General features: G+C 40.9%; 1 protein-coding gene across 4 annotated transcripts in view; it reads left to right on the top strand.

Moving 5' to 3' along the window:
• The first annotated feature begins 343 nt into the window (after window positions 1–343).
• Window positions 344–13652, top strand: part of kif13ba (kinesin family member 13Ba) — a 173563-nt gene continuing 160254 nt past the window's right edge. For all 4 annotated transcript variants that reach the window (XM_061963691.1, XM_061963689.1, XM_061963692.1 and 1 more), the window contains exons 1-2: window positions 344–600; window positions 682–959. In XM_061963691.1, the coding sequence (XP_061819675.1) occupies window positions 890–959 (70 nt within the window). In that variant the 5' untranslated portion in view covers window positions 344–600; window positions 682–889. The remainder of the gene's footprint in view (window positions 601–681; window positions 960–13652) is intronic.

The following is a 13652-nucleotide window of genomic DNA, read 5'->3' as shown; positions in this document are numbered from 1 at the left end:
TGAAAGCCGGAAGTGTCAATGCGGAAGTTATCTCGAGGAAATAGCTAATCTTTTGCAAGTGCTTTTTTAAATTATTTTTTTAATAACAATTCACTTCTTTTTTTTTTTTAAATAATATTTATTTTTTCATTTGATAGGAAAATCATAATACAGGTACTGAGAAAACAGACACTTTTTTTTGGTCCAAAAATACAACAAAATAAAAAATACAGAAAAATAATAAAAGTAAAATAATAACACCCCTGTCCTACATTTCAGTTACAGTGAGTGTCACATTTATCCTATAGTGTCTTTAATTTAGCTATGTAACAGTTGCTTTTATTGTGAAAGCCGGAAGTGTTATTGCGGAAGTTGGCCTAGCCGGAGGAGACACTAGTGCGGACAGACATTATTGGGAAAGCTGTGGACCATCACTGGGCGTTTTTCCCCCCCTCTTTTTCCGCCGCCGTTACGTGTCGTTTACCGGTGACTACCTCCGGGATGACGTCGGCACGGCACGTCGAGCCAAAAGCGTCTCCCGCCCGGAGATGTTACGCGGTGGAAACCGTTAGGAAGTGAGCAATGACCGCATTCCAGCAGCTCGTTTGGGCAAATTAGCTGGTTAGCATGTTTGTTTTTTTTCGCCTGTCACCTCCGTGAAAGTCAATATTTTAACACATTTTTTTTCCTTTTTATTGTCAGCCTCCGTGGATTTAATTGCATGTGGAATATAAGCAGAAGAGGATAAAACCCGTGAGGGTTTTTTTTTCACGCGAGACATGCCCGGTCTATGGAGCCGAACTGGGCGAGTCTAAAAAGGCTTTTTTTTTTATTTTTTATTATTCCTAGTTTTATTATTTATTGCTTTATTTGGATGCTTTTAAAGACGAGGAGCTGATCAGGAGTCATCATGGGGGAGCCCAGCCTGGACGACTCCAACGTCAAGGTGGCGGTTCGTGTTCGGCCCATGAACCGGAGAGGTAAGCCGCACTCCCATTTGAATATCTAACAATTACACATTTGCCCCGTTTTATATAACATATTTGTCGTTCTATCATAACACGTGACGTCTGTAAAGCCCTCACGGGAACGTTCGGCTGTCATCGGCGTGGTTTTTTATGACGATTTGCATATTCTTGGCTGCAATATTTCAATAATGGAGTTGTTATGATGGTCAAGGATGGATGACGTCAGCAGGTTCGTAACTAAATTAGTCATTCAAACAATAAAATCCCTTTTTAAACCCGGGGTGTCCAAAGTGCGGCCCGGGGGCCGTTTGCTTGTTATTTTTAATGGCCTTTGGCACTATCTAAACTTCAACCCTAAACTAACACCCTCCCTTCCACATCCCACCTCCCCGGATTGTAAATAATCAAATGTAGATACTTATTCTTATGCTTTCTGATCTCTCTCTCTATGTCCACTACTTGCTCTACATATCCTACCAAGTCAGTCCTACACTGTTTCTCTGATGATGCAATTGTTGATGACATCCCACACCCTGGATTGTAAATAATTCAATGTATATACCATACTTGCCAACCTTGAGACCTCCGATTTCGGGAGGTGTGTGTGGGGGGGCGTGGTTGGGGGCGTGGCTAAGTGGGGAGGAGTATATTTACAGCTATAATTCACCAAGTCAACTATTTTATATACATATATATATATATATATATATATGTAAAATAAATATATATTTATAGCTAGAATTCACTGAAAGTCAAGTATTTCTTATATATATATATATATATATACATATATAAAATAAATACTTGACTTTCAGTGAATTCTAGCTATAAATATATATTTATTTTATTGTGTGTATATATATATATATATATATATATATATATATTTATTAGAGATGCGCGGATAGGCAATTATTTCATCCGCAACCGCATCAGAAAGTCGTCAACCATCCGCCATCCACCCTATCTAACATTTGATCAGAACCGCACCCGCCCGTTGTTATATATCTAATATAGACGATGCAAGGCATTAGTGAGGTTATAAAGCTTTTGCCTGTTAAAGAAAGGAGACTGATCCAATGCAGCACAGACATTCGCGTGCCACGCTGTCACGACCCAGACGCACACCAGTGCGCAATCATATGGGAGCCGCGCTGAGCGCACCTCCAAGCGCGTCTCGCTGCCGGCGACGGCCGGGTATGGGCCCGACGCTCCAGCGCCATCCATTTTCAGGGCTAGTTGATTCGGCAGGTGGGTTGTTACACACTCCTTAGCGGGTTCCGACTTCCATGGCCACCGTCCTGCTGTCTATATCAACCAGGGTGAGCCCCACCCCTTTCGTGAGCGCACTGCGCGCGGAGTGACCCCTGTTACGCGCCCCCGGCAACAGGGGTGGCGGGCAGGTAAGCTGCGCGGGCAGGTAAGCTGCGCGGGCGGAGCGCGCGGAGTGACCCCTGTTACGAGCCCCTGGCCACGGGGGTGGCGGGCAGGTAAGCTGCTTACCTGCTGCGCGTGACGCCGGCCGCGGCGAAGGCGGACGAGGCGGGGTGTCGGTGCGGTGGGCGCGGTGGTGACCCTGGACGTGCGTCGGGCCCTTCTCGCGGGTCGCCTCAGCTACGGCTCCCGGTGGGGCCCTCTCGGGGGAAGGGGCCTCGGTCCCGGACCCCGCCGAGGCGTCCCTTCTCCGCTCCGTAAAAGTGTCCATCTCTTTTTTCTTTTTTTTTTCTGTTGTGGCATATGCTGCAGGTGCCTGCTCGTTTTTCGTATGTGGGTAACAACATTTAACTATGTATATATATTTCCCAATTGGTTTAACTGCCACCCGCCTGAATCTATTTAAAATCTAATTTTTTTTTATTTCAACCGCCCGACCCGACCCGCGGATAAAAGCTAATTTTTTTTTATTTCATCCGCCTGATCCGCGGATAATCCGCGGACTCCGCGGTTGTGCCCGCAAACCGCGCATCTCTAATATATATATTTATATATATATATATATATATATATATATATATATATATATATATATATATATATATATATATATATAAGAAATACTTGACTTTCAGTGTTCATTTATTTACACATATACTTGTTGAGTTAAGGGTTGAATTGTCCATCCTTGTTCTATTCTCTGTCACTATTTTTCTAATCATGCTGAACACCCTCTCTGATGATGCATTGCTGTGTGGCACGCACAAAAGTGCTTTCATCAAATGCACTAGATGGCAGTATTGTCCTGTTTAAGAGTGTCACAACATTGCTGTTTACGGCAGACGAACTGCTTTACGGTAGACCAAAACGTGAGTGCTGTTGTTGTGTGTTGTTGCCGCGCTGGGAGGACGTTAATGAAACTGCCTAACAATAAACCCACATAAGAAACCAAAAACTCGCCCTCGATCATTCTACAGTTATAACGTCATTGGGCAGGCACTCCGTTTATATTGTGGGACCTGAGTCCGCCTGAATTTCGGGAGATTTTCGGGAGGTAATTTGTCCCGGGAGGTTTTCGGGAGAGGCGCTGAATTTCGGGAGTCTCCCGGAAAATCCGGGAGGGTTGGCAAGTATGGTATATACTCTGATGATTATCTTGTGTGATGACTGTATTAAGCTGATAATATATATCTGTATCATGAATTAATTTAAGTGGACCCTGACTTAAACGAGTTGAAAATCTTATTGGGGTGTTACCATTTAGTGGTCAATTGTACTGTGCAATCTACTAATAAAAGTTTCAATCAATCAATCAAACATTTTGGATTAGAATGATACTCAAAAAAAACTAGAATATATTACATTCAGTTAGAAATTGCATGCAAATGGTGAAATGTGCAATGCTAACGTTAGCATGCTAGCAGTACGAAATTAGCTTTAAAAGTTAGCATGATAACCGGTAACATGTATCAAGCACCAAGTTATATGACTCTGAGGTGTTCGGCTGTAAAATTGGCCCAAAAAAAGTTACCATGTCAATGTCTGTATCTTAAAATACTAACAGTCAGCATACTAACAGTTAACATGTGTCAGGTACCAAGTTATATGACTCTGAGGTTGTAAAATTGGCTGAAAAAGTTACCACGCTAATGTGAGCTTGCTAGAATTTTTACGTTAGCATGCTAACAGTCAAATTGCGTCAAGTACCAAGTCATATGACTAGGATGTGTACGCATGTAAAATTTTCAAAAAAAAAGAAAGAAAGTTTGCCTGCTTATAGTTGACATGTACCAAGTTATGACTCTGAGGTGTTCGACTGTAAAATTGGCTAAACAAGTTAGCATGCTAATGTTAGCATGCTAGCAGTTAACATGTGTCAGTTACCAAGTTACATGACTGAGGTGTTTGGCTGTAAAATTGGCGAAATAAGTTAGCACGTTAATGTTAGCATGCTAATAGTTAGCATATGTCAAGTACCAAGTTATAGAAAATAATAATAATAATAATAATAGATTTTATTTGTAAAAAAAAACCTCAAAGTGCTACAGTGTATTAAAAAAAATTAAAAGATAATGAAAATAAAAACTAGAACAGCCTAATAGCTAAAACTAGTATGCATACATCTAAAAAAAAAAAGTAAAAAAAAAAAAAAAGGGGTTTTAAGCCTTTTTTAAAAGCATCCACAGTCTGTGGTGCCCTCAGGTGGTCAGGGAGAGCGTTCCACAGACAAGAAGTGCGTTGCAGTAGTCTAGCCTGGAGTTAGAATGCCAACGTTAGCAACGCAGCCTGAGCCAATCACTGAACATCTCAAGCTTCTCCAGCAAGCTACTTAAGTTGAAATCAACATAGCCAGACAGGAACCTAAAACTGTCCATTGCTTACGCGTTTAGCAAAGTGGACGACAAAACGTTGGATTTTTCAATATAAGGTCGTTTTTGACGGTGCATAATTTTATTTTTAATTCTCCGGTTTTCATGGAGTGTCGTGTGTGGTTCGGAGCTGTGATTCGGGGGTTGGTCCCACAGGGGGCGTTGGCCTTTTCCTGCTCGGTAGCGGCAGCCCAAGAGAGAAGAAGAGTCGCCAAGCCGCGTCGGCCACATTGACGCACGTTGTGGGGCAGAGCGCCGCAAATGAATGAATGAATGAATGCACGGGAAACACTTAATGGTTGTTGTAAAGCCTAAAGAAGAAGAAAACATTTGTTTTGATGCTGAACGGAGCTACATTCACAGACAGTCCCATTATAATGTGTTTAACAGTGCCAAATCTATCTGTGACTGTAAGGTTGTTCTAAAGTCTAAACCAGGGGTGTCCAAACTTATTCCACTGAAAAAACCAACGCGTGCGACGATAATTTTGATAGGTTATATACTCAGTGAGTCATAAAAAATTTGAAAATAAGTCCTATATATATATCTCGTATTTTTCAGAGTATAAGTCGCACCGGAGTATAAGTCGCACCTGCCGAAAATGCATAATAAAGAAGGAAAAAAACATATATTAGTCGCACTGGAGCCCGGCCAAACTATGAAAAAAACTGCGACTTATAGTCCGAAAAATACGGTATTTTTTTTTCTTCAACTCTATAAATTCCTAGATAATCTTTAAATGTCAAGTTTTTTTGTTATTGTTTTTTTAATGTTTAATTTTTATTAAAACCCAGATTTTTATGGCAAAACCCCAAAATATGCAATGTTTCTCCCCCTAAAATTATCAAAGAGGAATATTTGATTTGAAGCATATGGAGCCTTAAATAGGTCAGTAATTCAAAACAATGGTGAGGGTTGGACTCCGCCAAGGCTGCCCTTTGTCACCGATTCTGTTCATAACTTTTATGGACAGAATTTCTAGGCGCAGTCAAGGCGTTGAGTGTATCTGGTTTGGTGGCTGCAAGATTAGGTCTCTGCTTTTTGCAGATGATGTGGTCCTGATGGCTTCATCTGGCCAGGATCTTTAGCTCTCACTGGATCGGTTCGCAGCCGAGTGTGAAGCGACTGGGATGAGAATCAGCACCTCCAAGTCCGAGTCCATGGTTCTCGCCCGGAAAAGGGTGGAGTGCCATCTCCGGGTTGGGGAGGAGACTTTGCCCCAAGTGGAGGAGTTCAAGTACCTCGGAGTCTTGTTCACGAGTGAGGGAAGAGTGCATCGTCAGATCAACAGGCGGATCGGTGCGGCGTCTTCAGTAATGCGGATGCTGTATCGATCCGTTGTGGTGAAGAAGGAGCTGAGCCGGAAGGCAAAGCTCTCAATTTACCGGTCGATCTGCGTTCCCCTCCTCATATGGTCATGAGCTTTGGGTCATGACCGAAAGGACAAGATCACGGGTACAAGCGGCCGAAATGAGTTTCCTCCGCCGGGTGGCGGGGCTCTCCCTTAGAGATAGGGTGAGAAGCTCTGTCATCCGGGAGTAGCTCAGAGTAAAGCCACTGCTCCTCCACATGGAGAGGAGCCAGATGAGGTGGTTCGGGCATCTGGTCAGGATGCCACCCGAACGCCTCCCTAGGGAGGTGTTTCAGGCACGTCCGACCGGTAGGAGACCACGGGGAAACCCAGGACACATTGGGAAGACTATGTCTCCCGGCTGGCCTGGGAACGCCTCGGGATCCCCCGGGAGGAGCTAGACGAAGTGGCTGGGGAGAGGGAAGTCTGGGCTTCCCTGCTTAGGCTGCTGCCCCCGCGACCCGACCTCGGATAAGCGGAAGAAGATGGATGGATGGATGAATGGTGATTTTATTTTTATTTTTTTTCTGAGCAATGACAGTTTAAAAAAATAAATTTCTCAATAAGTCATAATATATATATATATATATTTATATATATATATATTATTTATTTTTTTTTAATTTAAAAAAAAAAATAATTTTTTATATATATTGTTTTTTTACTTTCAATGCTTAACTCTGTATATCAACTTCAGGTGTATCTGTCGATTATAAGTTTTAATTATTTTTTCATGTTTTTTTTTGTTTGTATTATGCCCTTTTTGAAAAAAAATAAATACATTTTTTTGTATGGCAAACACACAAAATATGCAATAATTTCACAAAGAATATTTGATATTGGAATTTTTGATGTGAAGTAATCTGAGCCTTAAATAGGTCAAACAATTGGAACAACATTGATTTTTATTCATTATTTTTTTGAGCAATGACGGTTTAAAAAAAAATAAGTCCATCTAAAATTATTGGGCATCCAAAAGGGCTCGACTCAATAAGTCATAACAACATATATATTTTTTTTCCTTTCAACGCTTAAATCTGTATATCAACTTCAGATTTTTCTGTCGATTATAAGTTTTCATTATTTTTTCATGTTTTTTTTTATTTGTTTTATGCCCTTCTTGTAAAAAAAAAATAAAAAATAAAATAAAAGTTAGTTTTTTTTTATGGCAAACACACAAAATATGCAATAATTCCACCAAAAATATTTGAAATTGGAATTTTTAATGTGAAGTAGGGTTGCACGGTATACCGGTACTAGTATAGTATCGCTGTACTAATGATTGAAAAAAACGATACTATACTCCGTTTGAAAAGTACCGGTTCGCCATATTTTTTTTTTACTGGCATGACGGCACGTTGTCGTCACGTCATGACATTGCTGGTTTTACGAGTAGACGAGCATGTTCGGCAGCGCACACACACAGAGTACTTACAAGCAGACACAGTGTGTAGACAGAAAAGGGAAAACGGACGCATTTTGGCTTAAAAACTAACGATAAAGGTGAAGTTATAACACTGAAACGCCCTCAGGAAGAGGTGCTTTGAGACATGGCTAGCAGCTAACAGCCAGTGTTTTAGCTACTTCTAAATCACTAATCATTGTCTCCATGGCGACAAATAAAGTACGTTTCTTACAAGTATCATCCCTGCAGGACGAGGAATAAAACATTCTTCGCTACTCACCGGCGTCACAATGTAAACAAATCCCATGAGTGGACCTACACCTGACATCCACTGTAATGATACCAAGTACAAGAGAGTGTATCTAGTCGATACTACTATGATTACATCGATATTTTTTATCATCACAAAATGTTTTTTTAATTTTTTTTAAAATTCAGAATATATTCATACACTCAGGAAATACGTCCCTGGACACATGAGAACTTAAATTATGACCAATGTATGATCCTGTAACTACTTGGTATCGGATCGATACCGAAATTTGTGGTATCATCCAAAACTAATGTAAAGTATCCAAACAACAGAAGAATAAGTGATTATTACATTTTAACAGAAGTATATATAGAACATGTCAAACCAGAAAGTAAGCATATATTAACAATAACTGAACAAGATAGATAGATAGATAGGTAGGTAGGTAGGTCTTTATTGTCATTGCACAAGTACAACAAAACTTTGTTTTCAGCACAAACCCGTTCAAGATTAGACAAACAAACAGTGTACAGGGTTACAGAACAGGAACACTGATAGGTCGCCACAAGGCGCCCCGTAAAAGATAAGAAAAAAGTAAAACGCTGGGGAAGGATGAGTAAAAAAATACAATCTAGACTTGGCTCCTAAGGGGGCCCAGTCTGGAGTGGGAAAAAACCTCCATAGCAAAGCACTTATACATATTACAACGCACATCTCGAGATATCTAGCAACAGAGGGAAGGGAGTGCGAGGTCATGATTGTAGGCCGCAGCTCTCAGGCGCTATCCATCCATTCATCACTCCTATGGGATTTGCGTCAAGGGGGTTTGGGGTGTGTATGTGTGGCGTATATTTTTGTGGTTGCAAGTGTGTGTGTAAGCCCGTAGTGTGTCTCTGTTCCGCGGCCTTGATGTCTGTGCAGTCGCTAGTCCAAAGTCAACAACAACGGGTGTGTGTCTATGAGAGACAAGAACGGAGTTTGTTGTGTCTTCAAGTACCGTATTTTCCGCACTATAAGCCGCGCCTAAAAACCACAAATTTTCTCAAAAGCTGACAGTGCGGCTTATAACCCGGTGCGCCTTATATATGGATTAATATTAATATTCATTTTCATAAAGTTTAGGTCTCGCAACTCCGGTAAACAGCCGCCATCTTTTTTCCCCATAGAAGAGGAAGCGCTTCTTCTTCTACTGTAAGCAACCGCCAAGGTAAGCAGCCGCCCCCATAGAAGAGGAAGCGCTTCTTCTTCTACTGTAAGCAACCACCCGCCCCCGTAGAAGAAGAAGCGCGCGGATATTACCTTTCATTTCATTTGTGTGTTTACATCTGTAAAGACCACAAAATGGCTCCTATTAAGAGACACACGTACAACGCAGAATTCAAAATCAAGGCAATAAGTCACGCAGTAGAACACGGAAATAGAGCAGCAGCAAGAGAAGTGAACATAAATGAATCAATGGTGCGTAGGTAGAGGAAGCAACAAGATGACCTGCACCACTAAGACAGGGAGACAGCGCCGGACGACATACGCCAACATCTGCCAGTGGATCGTAAATGCCTGGGCGGATATATCGGTCTCAACTGTGGTCCAAGCTTTCCGGAAGGCAGGATTCACGGAACTGCTGGACAACAACAGCAACATTGACTCTGATGACTTCGACGAGACGGAGCCGTCCATTTTGGATGCCGTTTTCGCCCAACTTTTTAATTCAGACACTGAAGAAGAATTCGAGGGATTTATGGATGAGGAATAACTTCAGAAAGTGAGCTTTAAATGTTTATTTTGTGTGTTGTGTGACATTAACGTTCGAGCAACGTTGAGTTATTGATGTTGCTATTGCTCTGCACTAATTTGAGTGTTACTATTTTTGTGATTGCACATTTGCACATTACATTTTGGGGGTGAACAGAGTTGTTAGAACGCTGGTTTGTAATATATTATTAAAGTTTGACTGACCTATCTGACTGTTTTTTTGACATTCCCTTTAGCGCAGCGTAGGCGCGGCTTATAACCCGGGGCGGCTTATAGGTGGACAAAGTTTTGAAATATGCCATTCATTGAAGGTGCGGCTAATAACCCGGGGCGGCTTATAGTGCGGAAAATACGGTAGATTAATAATACATTTTTACAGCTTGTCCCTCATCATTTTGACAAAATAATAGAATGTAAATGACACAATATGTTACTGCATACGTCAGCAGACTAATTAGGATTACTAAAAGACAAGATGTCTAGCATGTTCACTATTTTATTTAAGGACAAACTTGCAATAAGAAACATATGTTTAATGTACCCTAAGATTTTTTGTTAAAATTAAGCCAATAATGACATTTTTTGTGGTCCCCTTTATTTAGAAAAGTATCGAAAAGTATCAAAATACATTTGGGTACCGCGGTGTTTCCCACACATTCATTTATTTGTGGCGGCCCGCCACGAAAGAATTACGTCCGCCACAAATGGATTTTTCGGCTTTTGACTCGCTCGACCGCTCATAAAAGCAATGGGACTCTGTCTGTGAATGTACCTTGTAGTTACAACTCCGGTGCAGTAGGTGGCGGTAGCCTACTATGCATTGTAACTCCGCCAATAGCACTTAATTCACCTGGTGGGCCAGAAGAAGAAGAAGAAGAAGAAGACGGCGGAGTAAAAGAACGGACCGACCGGATCAAAATACGAGGGTAATATATGTTGTAGGTAGATAAGTTATAGCTGCATCGCTCGCGGCTCGTCATATATTTAACGTTAATACGCGATTTCACCGAGCGTTTCACTCACGGTGAGCAGCCTGACGCTGCTTCATTAACACCGCCGCTGTTGTCACGTCACGTGTTACCATACCGACGAGCTAACGTGTCCAGGTTATAACCCTGTTGTCAATAAACACACGTGGAGACGGTGCTTCAGATACTGCATTAATAATGAAGCTAAATTGTCCACTGTCCACTGCAGCATGTGAATGCAATGAAAAGAATAAAATCTGAGCCAACCAGCTGTTAAAATGTTGTCCAGGTTAATGTTTTGGCCATTAAAGGCCCTTCATTTCAAGATTTCAACTGTGATCGGGCTTTAAACAGGTGGCTGACCTGTTCAGATGGGTGTAACTCAAGGGTGCTCACACTTTTTCTGCAGGCGAGCTACTTTTCAATTGATCAAGTCGTGGGGATCTACCTCATTCATATATATCATTTATATTTACTTATTTATGAAATATATGTTTTTGTTAACAAGTTAAAGGTGTTTAATGATAATGCAAGCATGTTTAACACATATAGTTAATATTGTTAATACATTAAAGGTGTTTAATGATAATACAAGTATGTTTAATACATATAGTTAATATTGTTAACAAGTTAAAGGTGTTTAATGACAATACAAGCATGTTTAACACATATAGTTAATATTGTTAACAAGTTAAAGGTGTTTAAAGATAATACAAGCATGTTTAACACATATAGTTAATATTGTTAACAAGTTAAAGGTGTTTAAAAATAATAGAAGCATGTTTAACACATATAGATTCCTTTCTTTCATGAAGACAAGAATATAAGTTGGTGTATTACCTGATTGTGATGACTTGCATTGATAGGAATCAGACAGTGGTGCTGATAACGTCCGCATTTTCGAATGGAGGAGAAAAAAAGTCCTCCTTTCTGTCCAATACCACATGAAAGTGGTTGGTTTTTGGCATCTTATTTGTCCAGCTTCTGTACTCCTTTGTATACACTTTACAAGAAATACATTGTCGGCAAACTCCGTAGCTTGCTAGCTTGTGCACGCCAGCTTTCTGAGACTCTTATTTTGTTAGCGCAACTGTGCAGTCGGTCTTTGGAGTTTTGACGACAGGTACGGCGCCAGAGTCTGTTGAAATAAAGTGTTTCTCGCCTTCCTGTCGGTAATTTTAATGAGCTAAATATGTACATAAAGTGTTGTACTTATATTCCAACTCCGCGTTCTTCTTGGTCATCGCCGCTGCCGCCGTCGCCCCCCGACCACACCACCACAAATAGATGCCTGTCCTGTGGGAAACACTGAACCGGTACCAAAATATTGGTATCGGGACAACCAATTGAGGGACGGCGTGGCACAGTTGGGAGAGTGGAACCTGAGGGTTCCTGGTTCAATCCCCACCTTCTACCAACCTCGTCACGTCCGTTGTGTCCTTTAGCAAGACACTTCACCCTTGCTCCTGATGAGAGGTGGTTAGGGCCTTGCATGGCAGCTCCCGCCATCAGTGTGTGAATGTGTGTGTGAATGGGTGAATGTGGAAATAGTGTCAAAGCGCTTTGAGTACCTTGAATTGGGCTCTGAACCGAGGATGTCGTTGTGGCTTGTGCAGCCCTTTGAGACACTCGTGATTTAGGGCTATATAAATAAACATTGATTGATTGATTGAAGGTAGAAAAGCGCTATACAAGTATAACCCATTTATCATTTATTTATTTAACCCTAATGTGAAGTAACCCAGAGCCTTAAATAGGTCAATAATTTTCAACAACATTGATTTTGATTCATTATTATTTGGAGCAATGACTGCTTTAAAGGAGAAAAGGAGCTTGCATGGCAGCTTGTGTTATTAAAGTCAATAATGTACCTCTTTGCTCTTTTTTTCCCATAGTATTCTTAGATTTTAATAAAAATAACCGCCTGGCCTGAACACAATCAAAACACGGGTTAGTTTTTTTAAATAGACAATGACTAAGCTTAACTGGCAAGAGATATATTTTATGACTTAAATACAATAAAAAACAGTAGCACAACAACACATGATTTGATGTAAATAAATAATAACCCAGTGATTTCCTGCCAATGAAGTGACAATTAGACGCGGCCTAATGAGGGAAAAGTCGGTGCTGTCATGAAGCTCCCCTCATGGCCGCCTGCCACCCGGCTTGATTTAAGGCCAGAGTGGCTGTGACAGATCCACTGCTGGAACGTCTAGACGCATTGACTCACCGCTCCAGCTGACGCCTCCTGGACCTCACGTGACGCCCGCTCTGGCAGCTGGCCAGTCGCTGCAGTGCATCGTGCCCATGTGATTTAAAGAGGGGCCGTCCCGGTCTTTAAAAAGTCTCATCTGTGGTCCCCCAGCAGCTGTTGGCAACACTTGACTAGCATCCTGCGTTGTTGTTCTTTTTTTCCTTACATAATCAGTTTTATTCGCATTTTTGCTTGGGGAAAAAAATGATTGCAAGAACAAGTAACATTTCTGTGCACATTTTGCAGGCTGTCATGCAAGCCAAAGTAACAAAGTAGTTTACCTTAAGACACGTTAAGTGCCGGCCCTTGTTTTTTATTGGTCCGTGACACATTCTAAAGACAAAATAAAAACGGTCCGGACGAGAACGTTGCATATATATATATATATATATATATATATATATATATATATATATATATATATATATATATATACAGTACAGTACAGGACACACCTTCTCATTCAATGGGTTTCCTTTATTTTCATGACAAAACTATGAGTGAACACATGTGGAGTTATGTATTTAACAAAAAAAGGTGAAATAAATAAAAAACATGTTTTATATTCTAGTTTCTTCAAAATAGCCACCTTTTGCTCTGATTACTGCTTTGCACACTCTTGGCAGTCTCTTGATGAGCTTCAAGAGGTAGTCACCTGAAATGGTTTTCACTTCACAGATGTCAGAGTTTTGATGCCTTCAGTGACAATCTACATTGTAAATAGTCATGAAAATAAAGAAAACGCATTGAAATGAGAAGGTGTGTCCAAACTTTTGGCCTGTACTGTATGTATATATATATATGTGTGTGTGTGTGTGTGTGTGTGTGTGTGTGTGTGTGTGTGTGTGTGTGTGTGTGTGTGTGTGTGTGTATATATATATATATATATATGTATGTATGTATGTATGTATGTATG

The sequence above is a fragment of the Nerophis lumbriciformis genome, linkage group LG06 (genome assembly GCF_033978685.3).
Source record: "Nerophis lumbriciformis linkage group LG06, RoL_Nlum_v2.1, whole genome shotgun sequence".
NCBI classification, from domain to species: domain Eukaryota; kingdom Metazoa; phylum Chordata; class Actinopteri; order Syngnathiformes; family Syngnathidae; genus Nerophis; species Nerophis lumbriciformis.
This window is presented reverse-complemented; position numbering and strand designations above follow the sequence as displayed.